Below are 19,818 nucleotides of genomic sequence, written 5' to 3'. Positions count from 1 at the left end.
TTGTAATGTATAGGATTTGTAAAATAGTTCAAAAGAAATCTAAGTGCAGATGCAAAGATCTATGAATCTATTTGTTTTAGGCTTATCATTAGTTAAGCCTTTATTAGGTATAGCCTATATTCAATAAAAAGATAAATTAACACTGTAAATTATTTTTGTTTTTTTGTCTTAGTTTAGTTAGAACTCAATTTTATCGTACTTAATACTATCAGTAAATAAACTTATAATGTAACCTAATACTTGGATTTTTTTTAGAATTCTGTTAAACTTTTAATATGTTTAGATTCGTTGATATTAAGTGCGCACGCATGCACATTTAGATAGTAAGGTGTGCGTGCATTTTCAGGATAGATGAAACTTAGTATTATTACAATAAATTAATCACCTCGTATTAGTTAGCTGATTAGTTATAGTGCTTCAATTAAGTGTTTAACTTTGTGATGAAAAAATAAAATATTCATAAAAATATTTTTTCACTAAAGCTAAACAGAATGTTAGACAAACCTGGGATCTATTCTAGTGTGAAAAATGTTTCAAACTGGTAGGCTTTCTTCCCCTACAACAATGTCAGTTTTTGTGGAGTAGCTTTTCAACACCATTGGTTTTTGTGGAGTAGCTTTTCAACAATGTTGGTTTTGTGGAGTAGCTTTTCAATAATGTTGGTTTTTGTGGAGTAGCTTTTCAACAATGTTGGTTTTTGTGGAGTAGCTTTTCAACAATGTTGGTTTTTGTGGAGTAGCTTTTCAACAATGTTGGTTTTTGCGGAGTAGCTTTTCAACAATGTTGGTTTTGTGGAGTAGCTTTTCAATAATGTTGGTTTTTGTGGAGTAGCTTTTCAACAATGTTGGTTTTGTGGAGTAGCTTTTCAACAATGTTGGTTTTTGTGGAGTAGCTCTTCTCCACAACAATACTTTTAAATGGTATTAAAATTTTGTCCTGAAAGATACGTTTAGAGAAAGGAGGGAGAGAGCAAAACAAACACAGACTATGTTCTCAAGACTGCTGGTATTGGTGTTAGCACTTTAATTAAAATAAAGTTTGCAATTGATGACCTAAGAAGGTCGAAACGTTGCTCTGTGCTTTATTTTAATTAAAGTGCTAACACCAATACCAGTCTTCTTAAGAATACATTTTTACTTCAAGTGGGTTTCTCGTCATCATGTCTTATATATATTGTTGAATCAATACTATGATGTAACAACATCATATATGTATTGTCAAACCGGTGATATGCTATAGCAACCCTATATATATTTCGTTAAATCGGTACAATAGTGTATTAATGTCATATATCTGTATTGTTGAATTGATAATATGATGTAGAAGCGTAATACACATATTGTTGAATCAGCAGCATGGTGTGATTGTGTTATGCATGCATTCTTGTAATTCGCACTATATGTAATAACGTTTTGTTGTTATGTAATTTAAAAAGCAGGTGATCGTTAATTATCACCTGTTACACCACACTGTATTTCACTTGCCACAGTTGATTTACTATTTGTTGCAGGTCTCTTGACAAATGATCCTGGTTGTATCCCAAATTGACTGATTTTCCAATACTTTTATGTACAATAAAAATACCTGTAAATTATAAATCCCTGATATGTAAAAAAAAACAACGCATTATGACCTACATTTACTGATATTTTGTGTTGATTGTTTGTTTGTTTTTGAATTTCCCGCGAAGCTACACGAGTGCTACCTGCGCCAGCCGTCCCCAATTTAGTAGTGTTAGACTAGAAAGAACGCCACTAGTCATACCACCCACCGCTAAGTCTTGAGCTACTCTTTTACCAACGAATGGTGAGATTGATTGTTACATTATAATGCTCCCCATGACTGAAAGGGCAAGCATGTTTGGTGTGACAGGGATTCGAACTTTCTACCCTCAGATTACGAGTCGAGCGCGACTAACAATCTGGCCATGCTGGGCCAAATTTTGTGTCGAAAAGGGCTGTTACATAATTATCAAAACCAGATCGTTTCCAGTGGCATCATGCTACCTAGAAGCGATGACAGAACATAGTTCCGGTTCATATCGTTCCTTCATGGCTTTATATTGACTATGGTTGTCACATGACTTGCATATTCAAAATCATTTTAAAATAACGCACTCTCTCTTCTGTATGGTTAACATTCTAACCATTAATAAAGATCAGTATTGTCATTATAAAATATATTATATTATAATGACATATATATATATATATATAATGAAAATCGAATAGTAAACATATCGTTTGAAATGTTTGACTTTTTACTCAATACTTTATATTGCATGTTTTACACAAGCATGTAGTATGTTTGGTGAAGTACCCACAAAGTTATATTTAATCTCGAAGTGATAGACTACAGAAAATCAGCTAGGTGAATATCACACTCCCCCAACTCTTAGGTTATTCTTTGCCAACGAAAAGTGTGATTGAGTGTAATATTATAACTCCCACACCGGTGAAACGGTAAGCATGCTCGATGACAAGATACGAATGCGTAACTAATCCGAAAGATGAATTTGTTAGTTTTTTTTTACTTCGCACAAAGCTACTCGAGGGCTATCTGTGCTATCCGTTCCTAATTTAGCAGTGTAAGACCAGAGGGAAGGCAGCTAGTCATCACCACCCACCGCCAACGCTTGGGCTACTCTTTTACCAACGAATAGTGGGATTGACCGTCACATTATAACGCCCTAACGGCTAAAATGGCGAGCATGTTTGGCGCGATGGGGATGCGAAACAGCGACCCTCAGATTACGACTCGAACGTGCATGCAGTTAGCTATTCTTTACAGTGCTATAAACGACCGAGAAAAACTTGCAGAAGAAGAGGATACCTGCTAAATAAATACCTCGATATTCGTTTTTAAACAAACGTTTCTTCAGAAGAAACCGACATAAGGAGTCTTTAACGAATGTTTAATTAACACGTTCGTTGCTATATAATATATTAACCATAAATAAAATTGAGCATTCAAGAAATGTCGCACATGTTTTACGGGTTTTTGCTCGGATAATAATATTAAGATAAATGTTGTGCTTGCAACTATCACGAAAAGGTAGAAGCATAAATAGTTTTATCACGTAAAATAGAACAAAAACAAACATACACGTTGTTTTGACGTTTTTTTCCAACTGCAGATAAAATTTGTTGTCTAAAATCTCAATTTTCACATTTTAATACTTTTAAAACGTTGTACAAGAAATGCAACAACTGAAATCTTGTTTCATTTCAGTATATCATTAGTTAAACGTATTTTAATGTTATCCTTACATTCGTTTCTAGTTAAATTTGCAATTTTCAGTTAAGTTTATAACAAGCAGAATATCTCTACAATTATTTCGATGGCTATGAAAGAGTTCCTAGAAGAATGTAGTAAAGCAATTATAGGAACCAATCTTTTCAATAACTTAGATTAGAAGAACCCTTGTTTAAGACAAAATAAACTACAAGTGGATATTTAGTGCTACCGTTGCGCCAACTTGGCACCTAAAATGGATCGGAATCCTGATATTTCAAAAACTAAAAATGTGTATATAAAAATAAATTAATCAGTTTACATTCGATATTTTAGAGTGTCAGAGAACAATCTCGATGTTTGTGAGCCACTGTGTCTACTGGTAGAACTCTCTCAGACTGCTCAGTACATGCTCTGTCACTCTCTTACAAGAGTTGGAGTCAGGCACCGTGTGACGATGTAGTTATTGAGGCAAATGAATACGGTATTAAAACGCTTAATAAATTACGTCTTACAGTTATATTCTGTTTAAAGCATATACATTTTTAAAAGGCTTATTATTTAAATATGTATAGTAAAGGCCACCTTTTTTTGTTATTTGTGATGGCAGGATAAAAAGTGTGCAAAATATTATAAACGTTAAATTGTTAATACTGTAGCGCAGTTAGAAAATTGTAATTAATAAAGTGTGAAAAATATTATAAAAGTTAAATTGTTAATACTGTAGCGCAGTTAGAAAATTGTAAATTAATAAAGTGTGCAATTTTAAAATTTGTTTTAATGTTAGTGATTCTATATAATAACTAATTGTTTTTTCTTTGCTGCTTGAGTTAAAAATTGAGTTGCAAGCTTTATCTTGGTAATATATACATATTCTACTTAGTGCTGAATATATTTGCTTTAAATAAAATTAACTCATAAAAATGTAAATATCAGATCTTTAGCTTTACAGGTTATTCCGTAAATTTAACAGGTTTTGGCAGGGTTTGAGCACTGTGAAATTTAACACTACATCACAGGTTACAAGAAACCATGTTGAAGCAGAAAGAAGTTACAAAACAAGTGTTTAAATCAAAATAAATTACAATAACCGATTTTTAAACTCATTGTTGGTGCATGGTGAGTCATCACGGTGCCTGCTTGTTGACATTATTTTATAAATAGAAATACATGTAATTTTCAATTCTTTATTTGGCCTTTGTATTTTCAAATAGGATGGCTACAACGTTTAAATGAACTAATAATAATCTTAAAGTTATACTAACAAAGAAGCTGAATACTTAATATCTAATGAAAGGGATCACAAAATGTAAAGAGAGTGTTTTGTGTTTCTGGTCAAAGAGCGTTACTTTCGGCCAAAGCAGGAGACGGCGTTGAAAGCACACTGCTTCCAAAAAGACCGTTTTTTTTTTAGGTCGCTGGTGTCCAGGTTATTTCTCAAACGGTTCACCATCTGGCGGGCAAAAAGGTAGTTAAGAAGTGCCGCATCCACTGAACCATCATCATCCACCATCTGTTGAAGAAAATATTTTGTATGTTAATAGTGTCGATACTGTTAAATTGATATACATATATGCGATCACTTTTCGTACGTATGTGGAAGAAAGATCAGTTGAGCTAAATCAAAGAGGTATTGCTTTTTTATTTCCTGGTACCTTGATGCATATGTTTCTGTTGTACACGATCATGTACATTATAAGTCTGTACTTACTTTTAAAATACGTTTACACAGTAAAAAAACATAATTCTCGAAACGAGATGAAGCCAAGTTTGAATAAAAACAACTTTAACAAAATTTTTCTAGTTTGATCCTTATCAAATTTTAGGTTTAACAGTAACATAAAAAAGTTAGTTAGATTAAACCTTTGTTGCTAAGCGCAAATTCACGTTTTCACTTTCAGTCATTTTTTTTTTAATTTCGCACAAAGCTACATGAGGGCTACCTGCGTTATCTGTCCCTCATTTCGTAGTGTAAGACAAGAGGGAAGGCAGCTAGTTATCACCATCCACCGCCAACTCTTGGGCTACTCTTTGACCAACGAATAGTGAGATTGACTGTCACATTATAACGTCCCCACAGCTGGAAGGGCGAACATGTTTGGTGTGATGAGGATTCGAACGCACGACCCACAGATTACTAGTCGAGCGCCCTAACCACGTGGCCATGACAGCCCTGATGTTCTATACCATGTGTTTTAGTGTTGTACGAAAATTTGGCGTAAATAATTTGAAATTATTCCATGTAAATAATCCTAAAATTTTATTTTAAAATTTTCCAAAGACTTAGAAATACAACACTGTACTTTGGCTGTTCGTAGCGAATTTATTACAAAACTGTTTATCTTCAAATTACTGTACAAACGATAATGTTGAGTAGGATATAACATCTCTCTTTGAAATAATTGTAGGTTTATATGATAAATCCATGTAAAACATATTAATACATGTTAATACATATGATGTATTAAATAACGCATTTTTTTCTGTTTAACTAATTACCCGATATATCTAAAACAACCATTTTTATTGTTGTTTTTTCCTTTGTTTACAACAGCTGGTTCCTCGAATCTCTTGTGGTTTTCTTTACTCAAAACATGTATTTGCCTTACAACACTTTGGGGCAGTCGGTGTATTATAAGAATGACAGTCAAACCCTCTTGTTCGATTAGAATTAGCTAAGAAAGGTGGGCTGTGGGTGATACTGATTAGTTGCTTTTTCTCTTGTCTACCAATCAAAATTATGGATCAAGTCGTTCTTGTGTAGCTTCGTGTGAATATTAACAAATAAACAAATGTTTTAACAATTATTTTGATTTTTATACGACCTCACACGTTTTTAGTTTTTGCTTTTTTTCTTTGAATCAGCCATATTTGATTTTTTATGCAAGTCATTTTCGTTGATTTTCTAATCTGAATTTGCCGATTTGTTAGGTTTTCTTGACTAAAATTAAAATTGCTTCCTCTATCAGTCCCGAATGGATCGGTTTATGTACTAAAAGTCGTGACACATCGTAAATATTTTCTTCTGTAATTTTGCATTTAAACTGAAACAAACGAAACATAGGTAATTTTTGGCTTGAAACACCCATTGCATTCACATTCTTCTTTTAGTAAACTAAGTTCTTATGCCTTCTGGTTGAAAATAAAAACATTTCCTGTTCAGTTTCGTGATTTATCACAGCACAGTCTCTTTATTCGTTTTGTTTTTTTGTTAGTTTTTTTTTTAATTTCGCGCAAAGCTACTCGAGGGCTATCAGCGCTAGCCGTCCCTAATTTAGCAGTGTAAGACTAAAGGGAAGGCAGCTAGTCATCACCACCCACCGCCAACTCTTTTGCCAACAAATAGTGGGACTGACCGTCACATTATAACGCCCCCACGGCTAAAAAGGCGAGCATGTTTGGTGCGACCGGGATTCGAACCCGCGACCCTCGGATTACGAGTGGAACACCTTAACCACCTGGCCAGGCCGGGCCCGTTTCTTTATTATGCTAGAAAAATGGAGAAACGTTTCCATATTCAAAACAGACCCTTCAGTTTGTGGTCTTCTGGTTTTAGAAACAAATACTTTTATTTGTGTTTTAAAATATCTATTATTGTATTTTGAAAGTTAAACTTTTTTTTCATGTAGGGCTTTGTTTTGTTTTGATTTCTTGATTTAAGATAATCAGTTACGATAAGATATTTTGTTCTTTTTTGAAAGTATTGTTGGTTAAATATTTTTATTTAAAGGAAAATAAACTTATTTTTCTTTGAGAAAAATGCACTGAAATGAGATTTTTAATTACTAGCCATAACTAAACAACTGTGCGATAATAATAAATAAATCTGTAAGTTATCGATAAACTAAACATGTTAATCTGCGTATCATAGATTGAATTCGATTTCTTTTTTTTTTCCTTTGCCTTTTTTTATGCTAATACTAATCAATCAAACGTTAGTTTTATTCAAAGTAGATAAAACTTCGTTGAATATAGGACAGTTTGCTTTAATTCCTTACAACTATCGTACAGAAAACAGGTAGTAATTTAAACACAGAGTACGTGAATGATTTCGTTGCTAAATCGTCAGTGTTTATTGCTTGCTTCTGTTTTGTAGAGCAGACATCTACAAAACATTTGTTTACGTTAAACATATTCTATTAAACGTACGCATCTGTAGGTCCATAAAGGAGCCACGTGATGAACGTGCAAGTGGGAAAAAAAAAGCACGTTTGGTTTTATTATCTACCACACTGCTAAGCTATACACTATTACACGTCATTGGTCGATCTTGATAAACCATGAATAGTAGTTAACTTTGAATATTTGGCTTAAACTAGTGAGGCATATTAAGAAGAAACTGACACAGTCTTTCATCATAATAGTTTATGTTTTCGGTTACATAGATAAAAATGAACTTACGTAATTCCTACTAAATTCACACGACCACGCTAACTTCCTAAATAACAGTAACGGTTATGTTTCAGCAAAACGTGGTTAACTTCAAGTGCAGTTTGCAAATGATTCGTAACCCACATCAAGCTTGCTCAGTTCAGTAACTAATGGCCTTTACTTATCAAAATAATATTGGTAAATTGCTACTAATACGTTGTAATCGATACCGTTTTTCCTAGACAGTAATATTACGTATGATTAGATAAGAAAAGAGAGAGAAGCCAATTGGACACTTTCCATTTGAAGCACAGTTCGTGTTTCTTTTTCGTTTACAAACTTTACTCCATTTGTAATGATATCTGTAACTACTGCTTGTCCTGGCTAATACAAGCCAGATGTTTTGACGTAATTTTCATCATTTAATATCAAAACATACTACGATGTATAATAATATTATAAGAATAAATTTTCAACGAATGTTGTAAACTATAATTATTACAAGAACATCCTCTGTAAGACATTTCACGGGATTTAAAATTTAGGTTTTGTAAGTTCTTAAGGTACATTCAGTTGATAATTTATATATGTGCTGATAATTTTGAGCTGAATTATCTTATCAAAATTCTCAATCTGAACTTGTAACTACAGATTATACACACACACATATCACTGAACGAATAAGCATATGATGTTCTTTGAAATATAACGAAATAAACGAGTCATTAAACTTTTATTTTGTACCTCGTGAAACTTTAAGATACAGCGGATCTAGTAGACTATGTTAAAACGATTTTAAATATGCAAATTAGCGATTCACGTGACAACCACAATCAGTATAAAATTGCGATGAAGCGGCATATATTAGAATTACATTTTAACATTGGTCAGAGTTAAGTAGGTGTACTATTTATACTTTCAGATAGTAAAGATTTCTTCAGATCGGGATTTAGAATTTCTAAGACGGGGATATCCACTTTCCCTCAATGCCATTGGAAAACAAATTAATATGGATCAACTTGGGAAAATAAGATTGTTCAAAATAGATATCTTCGACAAGTCGTATCACAGAAAGTAAAATAAGTAAAATATAGCATTTAACAGGTGAAAATTCGTGTACACAAAGTTCAGTAGCAAAAACTGTCCTAACCTGCTAACCAGTTCCCCACCTAACCAGGAAGGATATTCGTCTGGAAAAATGACATAAATCGCTTGAACAACATATCCGTTCAACCATTATCTACCTCGAGCAAATAGAGAATAAAACGTGTATTCGTACTATCCTATACAAAGACATGCTAGTTAAATCTCTTATGGATTTTTGTACTATCGTACTGATGAAACGGTTTTAGGAAATCATTAAAGTTGTCCACCACATAGATTATGGAAAGCAAGCATAGAGCACTGGTGTACTTTTTAGATTACAACCTGACAATAGCGCATTTTAAGATAGAATCTCCGCTGCCGAGCTGTTAGACTATTTTTACGATACACGCCATTAGATAAAACGTACCCAACATAGCATAACAAAATAAAATCAGGAAAAACTTTAGATCTAAAAGAAGTTTTGTTTTATGTCCAGTATTTTGTTAAAATTGTTTTTCATTGCAGTAACTAGGTGGCTCACAATGTGAGACTCCGATGGCGCCACAATGACGAAAAAGAATGTTAAAATAACTTTGTCAAATTCAAGATCATTCTTTATTATCAATTAAATGTTTGATATAACATTAAACAGGTACCTGAGGTAATAGAGTAAAGTAGATTTTGAACTGAAATTTATTTTAAAGTACTACAGATAAATATTTGAAGAGAAAATTGAGCAAGTGCATCGTTTGCAGTTCCTCTCTAACACATGGCTCATAATTATCAAACACTAACTACACAATGACTGAAATAATCATTACAGAGTACTAAAACTATAACAATGCAAATCCTACTATAAACAGACTGAAATATGAAGTACAGAGTGATTATAACAAAAACTAATGAGTGATCCAAAAAGTTAACTACTGAATGATCAAAACGTCAATACAGAGTAAACAAAACACAACAACAAAGTTGCCCCAAAATGAGTACAAAATGATTAAACTGCTAACCTGGACTGATCAAAGGCATAATTTGGATTATCAAAACACACACTACTCATCAGCCCAAACAACTAACTGCGAAGTTAGCAAACTTCTAATCAGAAAGTGGCCAAAACACTAGTTACAAAGTGAAAAAACACTAAATATACAGAGACTCACCCAATAAATACACAGTGTCCAAGACACTTATTTAGAGTGATGAAAACATTAAACATATAGTGAACAAAACACTAGTTACAGAATAACCAAAACACTAACTACAGAGTAATAAATCACTAAGCATCGAATTATCCAACCACTAAACAAAAATATTACAAAACATTAATTATAGAGTAAGACAAATACTAACCAAAATGTGACCGAACTACTACCTATAGAACGAAATATACACTAACTCACTAGTCACAAAAACACTTAACTACAAAATGAACCGTACACTAACTATAGTCACGAAGGTATGAACAAAAATGTCCCAACTATTTAATACAGGATGACCAGAAAGCTAACATGAATTTTCCAAAATGCCGTTAAGAGTAATCAAAAATTAATTACTGAGTGAAGACAACGAAAACTATAAAATAACCCAAATCTCAGCAACAGAGATCAAAACGCTCACTAAGTACTAACCAAAGTACGAAACACAGAGTGACTCAAACGTTAAACAAAAAATAAAACTACTGACCATAACACTAACTTTAGAGTGACTCAGTAACTTACTAAAGAGTGAACAAAACATTAAGTACCGATGCACTAAATAAACAGTCACCAGAAAAAGAAATACACAGTGATTTTTGCAGTAAGTATCGAGCGACCAAGGCACTAGCTAGATTGATAAAACCAAAGCTACAAGAACAGAGTACGCAAACGATAATGTTAAAGCGACCAAAACGCTAATTAAAATGATTGTAAAGTGAGCAACAGAACGACCAAACAAGATAAAGAGAAATCGAATCAGTGACAACTGACAGACCAAAGCAGTAACTTATTATGAACAAAACACAGTACATAGTAATTAAGCCAATGAGAGCTCAGTTACCGAAGTTCTAACTTAGAATGACGAAGAGACAAACTAAAGATAAACCAAACTTTAATTACACAGTGATGAAAACTTGAACTCTAAAATTTTTACTTCAGAGTGATACTACCAAAGCTTTTTCTGAGAAGTAACCGCTAAGAAAATTGACCATCACACTAAGTATGGATTGTATTAGCTACAAACTAAAGGATTATTTCACCACTAAATGCAGAGTACAAAACATTAAAAAATAAAATGGCCAAAACAGCAACGACAGAGAAACTAGTCAAAATGAGTGCTATGAAATGACCAAGACATTAAATATAGAGTAATTAAAACACAAGTTAATGAATGACCAAAATCATAACATTTATTAAAATGTTAACCGTGCAGCGACCAAAACTCGAGCCATAGTTACACAGCAACTAACGGAAGTGTTTCAAAATTACTAACTACGAAGTAACCAAAACGAGAACCATAGAATAAGCATAATGCAGGCTATAAAGTAACCTAACCAATATGCAAAAAAAAAAGATCAAACACTAACTACAGAACGATCGAAATAATGCAACATTTATTAAAATGCTAATTATATACTGATCAGGACACTAACCAGAACTCTCCAACCACTACAAACAAAAAAAGGAGAAAACACTTATTACTGAGTGTCTCAGCACTAATTATTGAGTAACCAAAATGACTATTCCTAACTACAACCCTCGAGGTGGATTCCCGTACATGATGAGATGACCCCAACAGAAGGTTCTGTACAGTCAGTTTACCTCCTCTGGAATATAAACATCCAACTAATGTTTGCCGTGCGTGGCGACCCGTGAAGAGCAAGAGAGAATTCTGGTGTTTGAGTTCAATTCCCACACACCACTCCTTGAATTCCTGTAAACAAATAGCCTCGGGATAACCACCTAGGGCCAACTGACTAGTCTTGTTAGGCTAAGTACTAGTGTTGGACGTCCTCAAAAGGTGTTTTGGACATTGTGTCTGATGCTGTGGTTTGGATATAGTGCTCACAAAACCCTGGTATTGCTGCAGTGTCCTTGTTTAGCATTGTAATATATCCTCTTGTAGGACTCCATGGCTGGTGAAGTCGGTGTGCACTGAATCTTTCTTCTTTTATTATGAATCCCCCAAGTCCAGATAAAAGTACGATAATAAAAGAGCTCACTGGTAAATGATTACGTCTTGAAGACTCCGAACAGCAATCTTCTCTTTTTGCTACACATGTGCCTCATTTTCTCATACTACATTCTTTTTCAGACAAATCTTTTGGGAAAATGTCTCTCCATTTTATTCAGCAGGGATTAGAGGGACTCTTTTAAGCCAGTCAACTCTTGCATTCGAAGACCATTGGAGATGTACCCATTGAGGTTACTCCCCATGCTACTTTGATTTCCTCACGAGGAGTTACTGTTGAGAGAGATTTGGTGTCAGGGATCCTAGCTGGTTTCTTCACCCAAGGAGTTTATGCAGTGAAGCGTATCTCCACTCGCAAGAACAGAATTATGTTGTCTACCAATGTTCAAGTTTTGACGTTTACATCACTACGTTCACCTGTCACTGTCAATGTGGGCTATCTGAACTTTAAGGTACAGCCATACATTCCCAACCCTTTCAGATGCTCCCAGTGTCAGCGGTTTGATCTCTGGAAGACATGATGTTATGGTTCTTTCGCATATGCTTGTTGTGGTGGAAAGGATAATGATGCTTATGAGTGTAAACTAAACTCTCACTGTGTTAATAGTAGTGGCTCTGACCCCTCTTACTTTTGCCCTTGCCCTAGATAGGTGGGAGATAAAGAGGTACAATGTTTGAAAACATTCCCAACATTTCTTACCCTAAGGCTAGGAAGTTATTGTTCCTACCTCTACCTCTGCTCTACATTTCACTGCTTCAGAGTGAATGCAGACAGACGTTTTTGAGCCTTCAACAGAGTCGTTTTCAAACCATGTACAGAGTCTTTTGCACTCTTTGGATAAGCGTGTTGACAAGTCCACGTCTTCTCCTGTCTCTGTACCTATCATTCTTTCCAATCACTGTTCGGGTCCATTACCTTCAGCCCTATCTTCTGGTGTATGCTCGGGTCCACCTTCTTTGGCCTTGAGATGTAGAAAAATTATTTCTTTTCGCCCTTACTCGCTGGAATCTGCATTTACTGACAGAGACCTGTCTACTTGATCCAGGACAGAATCCATGGAGATCTAAATACCTCTTTCTTATAAATAAAAATGTCGTGGTCGTAAACCAAAGGGTTCTCCAGCCAGTTCTTCTCCACCTAAATAAATATGGCCACAGTGATACAGTAGAATTGTCAAAGTTTCCATTATAATCTGGGTGGCATTAAGGCCTTGACTGATTCCTATCATTCAATCTTGTTCTCTAGTAGCTAGGAAATTGTTGGTGCCCAGGTAACGCTGATAATCTCTGTAAACGATTTCTCGTGCACCAAGCACTTCTATTTCATCTCTCACCTTTCCTTTTAAACCAATCGTTTCTATTACTATGAGCGCCCTTTTACTAGAGAAGAACTCAAGCTTGCTCTTCATCGATCTGGCAGTACATCAGTTGGGCCTCATGATATTCACTACGAGGTGCTGAGTCAACTTCCTCTTGATTTTCTTGCTATTCTTCTGATTGTTTTTAACCAAAACTAGCAGGATAATGTATTTTCTGATGCTTGGGGTCGGGATATTATCCTCTCTTTATTTAAGCCTGGGAGAGGTTCCAAGATTCCTTCTAACTATCGTCCAATTGCTTTGATAAGCTGTCTCTGTAAGATCTTAGAGAGAATTGTTAATGCTCGTCTTCTTTGGTTCCTTGAATCAAACAACTTCCTCTCGCCCACCCAGCGTGGGTTCCGACGACAGACAGTGCTCCACCGTGGATCATCTGATTCGACTTGAAATGTTGCTCAGAGAAGCCTTTCTCAAGCAACAACATTTTCTTTCCACATTCTTTGATCTATAGAAGGCCTACGATACTACATGGAGATACTGCATTTTGCGAGACCTCCGCTCATATGGCCTACATGGTCATTTACTCACTTTTATCCAAAACTTTTTAATGAACCAGCGATTCGAAGTCCGTGTGGGCTCGACACTTTCTTGTTCTTTTCCACAGGAACTTGGAGTCCCTAAGGGCTGTATCTTGACTGTCGCACTTTTCAGTGTGAAGATTAATTCCATCATTGCACAACTTAAATCTACTGTCAAACAGGCTTTATTTCGACAACTTTCACATTACTGAGTGACAACTTTAGACTGCCCTCAATCGTTTCTTGAAGTGGACCACAGAAAACTGTGTTATCTTTTCTTTCTGTAAACCTATTTGCATGCACTTTCGCTGCCAATGGGATATATTCACCCAAATCCCAAGCTTTGTCTCAATGATGCTGTTCTTCTTGTGGTACCTGAGGCAAAGTTTGTGGGTCTTATCTTTGACTGTAACATGGCATTCATTCTACACATCAAGCAGCTACGTGTCAAGGGTACGAGAGAATTAAACCTCCTCCATCTCCTCTCTTACATCCTTTGGAAGTAGATCAATATTCTGTGTTAAATATTTATTTTGCTCTCATTTAAGCCAAACTAGACTATGGGTTTCTAGTTCTTCTGAGACCTTGGCCTTGAAGATGTTGGACCCCATTCATCACCTAGGGCTTCGTAACCAGGTGTAGTTGGTCAAATTGAATATGTCATTGGATGACGTTGGTGTCTGTACTGGTCAGCCCATCCCACTATGCCTTATTATGATCCCCACCTGTGACCTTTCTTTGAGTCATCTGAGGGAAGTGGATACTCCCGATTGGAAGCACTGTCTTCTATTTGCCAAACATCTTTAGAACAATCCTTCCACTCTAATTTATACAGATGGTTCAAAATCAGGTGACGCTGTTGGTTCTGGCATGGTTTATTGTGGTTCGGTGATTGCCAACAGGATACCCTCTACAGTTTCTGTATTTTCTGCTGAATTGTACGCCATTTCTCTTACCCTGAATCACGTAGAAGCTATGCAGTACACCTTTGTATTATTTATACACACTCTATTAGCTCTCTACTGAACCTGGAATCGCTTCACGTTAGTCTTCACTCTGTTCTCGTCGACATTCAAACCGTCTGGCCCATTTCTCTCTATCGTCCATTTCTGTAGTGTTTTTTTCTGGATATCAGGCCACGTCTGTGTTCACGGGAACGAGCTTGCTCATATCGCAGCTAAGTCCATTTGCTCTGATGCTATCACTGCCGTTTCTGTTCTATACATAGACTATGGTCCCGTATTCATGGCTCAGCTTCGCGCCAGTTTACAGTCGATTTAGAGTGAACATTACAATAACAAGCTCTTTCAGATCAAACTCATTATTGCACTTTGCCCATGTTGTTTCTATAAGGATCGAAAGGAGAAAGTTGTCCTGACTAGGCGACGCAATGGTCATAGCTTTTAACTCATTGTTTTCTTTCATTTGGGAATGATGCATCAATGTGTAGCCTGCGTGACACTCAACTCACAATAGCTCACGTTTTACTGTAGTGCCGTCGTTGTGACTGTGAACGACGGCACCATTTTAGACATATTTTTTTATAGGTTTACTCCTGACGCTGGACAGCGTTACTAACGATGGTTACACAGTTCACCTTACTTGTGTTTTTCAATTTTTAAAGTCCATTAGCATTCTAGATTCTAGCTAAATATTTTTCTGCTTTTGGTTGTTTTAATTTTATCTTGATTAATTTTTACATTTTACAACAACTTTATCTTTCATTTTATTGGTTATTTGGCGCAGATAGCTCAGTTGCTTTGAGCCAATAAACACCAACCAACCAACCCTAATCATAAAACACAAGATACAAATTTATCTAACTAATTAGCGCAGAATGAGCAAAACGTGAACTTAAAGTTTTCAAAACACAAACTATAGAGTGACAAAAACGTTTACTGCAAAGTGATTAAAACTCTAACACCAGAGTACTAAAATTCTATCAACAAAATGATCCATTCATTAAATAAATAGTGACTATCTTATTAAGTTCAGGAAGTCCACAACCTTAGTTAGACAATGATCAAAGTATTAACTACAAAATTATGAAAACGCCAGCTTCAGAGTGACTGAAATGCTTACTACAAACTAATTAAAGTATTAGCTTCATAATAACCAAACCTGAGTGGCTCAACCACTTAGTAAAGAGTGTCCAGGCACTAAGTAAAACACGACATTACACATAACTGTAGAGTAACCAAAATACAGCGATCAGTACCCCAAACGGCCCGGCACGGCCAGGTGGTTAAGGTGCGCTAAATTCAATAAAGAAACAAAACAAACATACCACAAACACGTTCATTAGAACGTTTACTTCATGGGAGCTAATTAAAACCACAAACCTTAGAGTTATCCAACCACTGCAAAAAAGAAACTAAAACGCATCACTGTGTAACCTGGCTATTAATCGAAGTACATCTAACACATTAAGTACAGACTAAGTCAGTCACTAACAATATACTGTAAAAAAATCTCACAGAAATATTTGCAATTAACAGTTACTTTTCGATTTGAAAAACCGTATTTCAAAGGATTCAAATAACGTGAAAATACTATAGAATAAGTGCATTTTGTATATATATTTTTAGAAACACCACCATATCAACTCAATACTCCGCTAAACCATTTAAGAAAAATATTACAAAAAGACCAGCACAAAAAGACTGTATTCCTGTAACTTAACAGGGAAAGTAAAGTACAATAACTTAAACTCTTTGTTTTTATAACTACTAAGGGTTAGCGCTCTGACTCTGACCATGCAGCTAAACTGGTGGAGATTTTATGTCGATAAACCATTTAAAGCGTTTTTGTGTAGAATTGTAAAAAAAAATCTTACAACACATAATAAAATTATTTATCGTATAAAGATTAATCATTACTTTTAAAATACGTTTTTTTACATTGACTGAAGAAACGCTAGGAATACATGTTTAAAGATATATTTAGTAAACATTACTTACAACTATTTTTTTGTTGAATGACAGCGGAAAAACACTTGAAATTCGTGATAAAACATTCTATACGGATCAAACGTTAACTTAAGTATATTTTTTGGAACAACAGTAGAAAACACTCAAAATAAAAGCTAAAACGATTATTTTAGGCTAAATTTCAGTAACGTTTAACGGGGAATTGCAGTGAATTTAACAAAAGACATCGTGGATTAGTTTAAAGTTCTTAGCTGAACTGCCAGTCTTCTTGTGGTAAATTAACAATAAAATGTTTCGCAGTGTATTAACTAAAAACATAAACTACAGGTAACCCAACAATTAACAGCAAAGTGACCAAAACTCTACGTTAACCGCACAGTTACCGAACTGCTGTAGTGAATATATCTCTATTAACGAAGTAGCTCTGTTATTGAGTATAGGATTGAACATAACAACAGAGTGACAAATATGCTAATTACAAAGTGTCATAAACATTAGACACGTAGTAATGAAGATAATAGCTATAGAGTGGTGTTAATGCTAATTACAAAGTGACTATGAAAGACATGTTCCAATTATTATCTTTCGTAGTAAACTAATAAAAGATATATAGCTAACCATCAACTGTAATAAACGTTCTACTTAAATTCAGCAACCAAAACTTTAATTATTAACATTAAATAAAAGAGTATAATATATAATCTAAAACTGTTAATATCTGTTGATAACTGAAGCATCTAATTATCATTTCTAGAACGTAAACAAAAGTTAATATTTTCCTTTATTTTTTAAAGAAGCACAGATCCATTATAAAGGCATACGCATGATCTGCCACGGTTATGTAGTTACAACTTGTTATTCTTTGTTTATGAAGTAAACCTATGATTTAATATACAACTCAGTAGCTGATACTTCTCTTTCAACATTTCTGTTGAATTATTCAAAGGAAACTCCCTAATTATCAGCGTTTTCAATATTAAAAGATTTAAATTTGTACCTATTATATGTGTACTTATAGCCAAATGTTAAACATTATTTGTAAATGGAAAATGGACGTAAAACCATACTCACATCAAGATCAGTAGGATAGAATTCTTGTACCGATTCTCTTAGACTTTTGGCGGAACATACAGCCAGCATAAGACAAGCCAATAAGACAAGCACTTTCATTTTGAACATTACTGTCAAAAATGTGACCTGTAAAGTAAAAAAAAAATGTTTAATTTTTCAGTAATTAGGAAACACTAAGTTGTAACACAATTACTAACACATTCTTATGAAGAGTAACTTGTTCGGAACTCACTTAGTCACCACATGGTAGCAGCTGAATTTTCTTTCTGCTTCTGTAATTACCAACCATATATCAGCTGGTTAAAGTGTCATGAGTTCTCTTAAGTGGTGACTTTAAAATTTTAGCATGTGGCGCGAAAGTTAGAGCAAGACTGTTGGAAGTATTAGACGTCAGGGATTTAAGTTTCAGTTTATTCACTTAAAAATTACCTGCTTTCTATTTTCCTTTTATCTCAAATCGTTTTCTCAGTAAATTAAATATAAAGAAGCAACGGTTGAAAATAGAGGTTGATCTGATATTCATACTTTTACCTAAATAACGTTTCTATTTCTGTTACTGTTGATAGTAAATTTGTTTTGATTTTAGGAGTTAATTCAAATTTATTCTAGTGTATTACTACATTTAGTCTGGTGTATTACTACATTTAGTCTAGTGTATTACTACATACAAATAATCATTCTAGATTTGTGATCTTTACAAATATATGGTTGTATTTTGCTTTTATTTTTCGATGAAAAGTCAATAATTCTCGTAAATTTATATTTCCAAACGTATTTTAAATTAATGATTAATAAATCATCCACACATGTTATCATAATTGCATAATTCTCATTACTTCACCATAAAACAGTTATTTAGTGAATCTTTGAGTCCGAACTCACTTTTCTCCAGCTTCTGGGCAACTATTTAAAATCCAATAGTCTGCTTTCTTAATAAAGCTTTCAGTTCCAATCAATCTGTAAACTGTTGTTAGCTGAATATTTAACTTCCGTGTAACCACTCTTCTTGGCGAGCTTTTCACCTAACGGAGCTACTGCTACTGGACGAATCAGGAATCCTTAATTAACCCATCCATTAGCACTGAGTAAGTGTTCAAGTATAACTAAACGTTTAGTGAATCTTTAACCATTGCCTTTTAAAATATTTCTTTGCAGATTCAGTGGGAAGAAACAAGAGGAATATGCACATAAAGATATACTTTGTATGGATTAACCATTAACTAAGCTGTCTTCTAGGTAAATCTTTTAGTTGCATGTAATGCGTACTTGCTAATGAGCGTTATTTAAGATCTTACTAAACCACCTTCTTGATAAGTTTCTAGTTCTAGCTAACCAGACCACTGCTTCTGAACAAGTCATCCAGTTTCATTTAACCTGCCTATTGATACTGGGTTAATTATTCAGGTCCCAACATTATATTATATTAGAATGTTGTGCGCGCCAGTTGCATTAGACAAATAATCGATTGAAAAGCGGACATTATTTATATATTTCATGTAATCAGTGAAAAAGGTTTTAATTGCCGAACACATCGGTTACGAATTCAGTGAAGTATTTCGACTAATTGTTTGACAATACAATGAAAAATGCTATCGGAATAATGTACAATTTCCATTTAACTGTAAAAATACAAAGTGCAGATAATTTGATGTATGTACTAGACTTTCAGACTAAGCATAATATACTTAAAATGCTGAAACTTACCTGAACAACGTTACAGGGGAATTATATTCAGTTTTGAGGGAGGGATCTTGAATTCAGGTTTAAATAGCTTACACGAAAAGAGAAACCACACAGCGCATGTGCTTTAGTTATGTCACGAAACTCTTAAAACTAACAGATGCTGCAGACCAAATTCAGTTCCACGCAAGCGCATTAGGCACTAAGCATTCGATGAACTAATAGTAATTTGTCCACATGCGAAATAAAGAGAAATTTGTCAGTGAATACAAAGACAAATTTGAGATCAACGTTATTCGCTGTGAATTCAGTTAGAAAAAACTGTGAAGCTCGCAGTATGACGTCATGCAATGTAGAATGCTTGAAACAATAGCCAGT

At 34.5% G+C, this 19,818-nt stretch overlaps 1 protein-coding gene across 1 annotated transcript; it reads right to left on the bottom strand.

The window, feature by feature from the left end:
* Positions 1–4,400: 4,400 nt before the first annotated feature.
* On the bottom strand, positions 4,401–19,551 carry LOC143251019 (prohormone-1-like). The gene is made up of 3 exons (XM_076502337.1): positions 19,465–19,551; positions 17,761–17,886; positions 4,401–4,747 (listed from the first exon to the last, which is right to left on the bottom strand). Exons 2-3 carry the CDS (start codon positions 17,866–17,868, stop codon positions 4,580–4,582), a joined length of 276 nt encoding a protein of 91 aa, XP_076358452.1. The 5' UTR covers positions 17,869–17,886; positions 19,465–19,551; the 3' UTR covers positions 4,401–4,579.
* Positions 19,552–19,818: the final 267 nt, after the last annotated feature.

This window comes from Tachypleus tridentatus, chromosome 1, assembly GCF_004210375.1.
Source record: "Tachypleus tridentatus isolate NWPU-2018 chromosome 1, ASM421037v1, whole genome shotgun sequence".
NCBI classification, from domain to species: domain Eukaryota; kingdom Metazoa; phylum Arthropoda; class Merostomata; order Xiphosura; family Limulidae; genus Tachypleus; species Tachypleus tridentatus.
The sequence above is the reverse complement of the archived record's forward strand: the minus strand, read 5'-3'. Positions and strand labels throughout refer to the sequence as shown.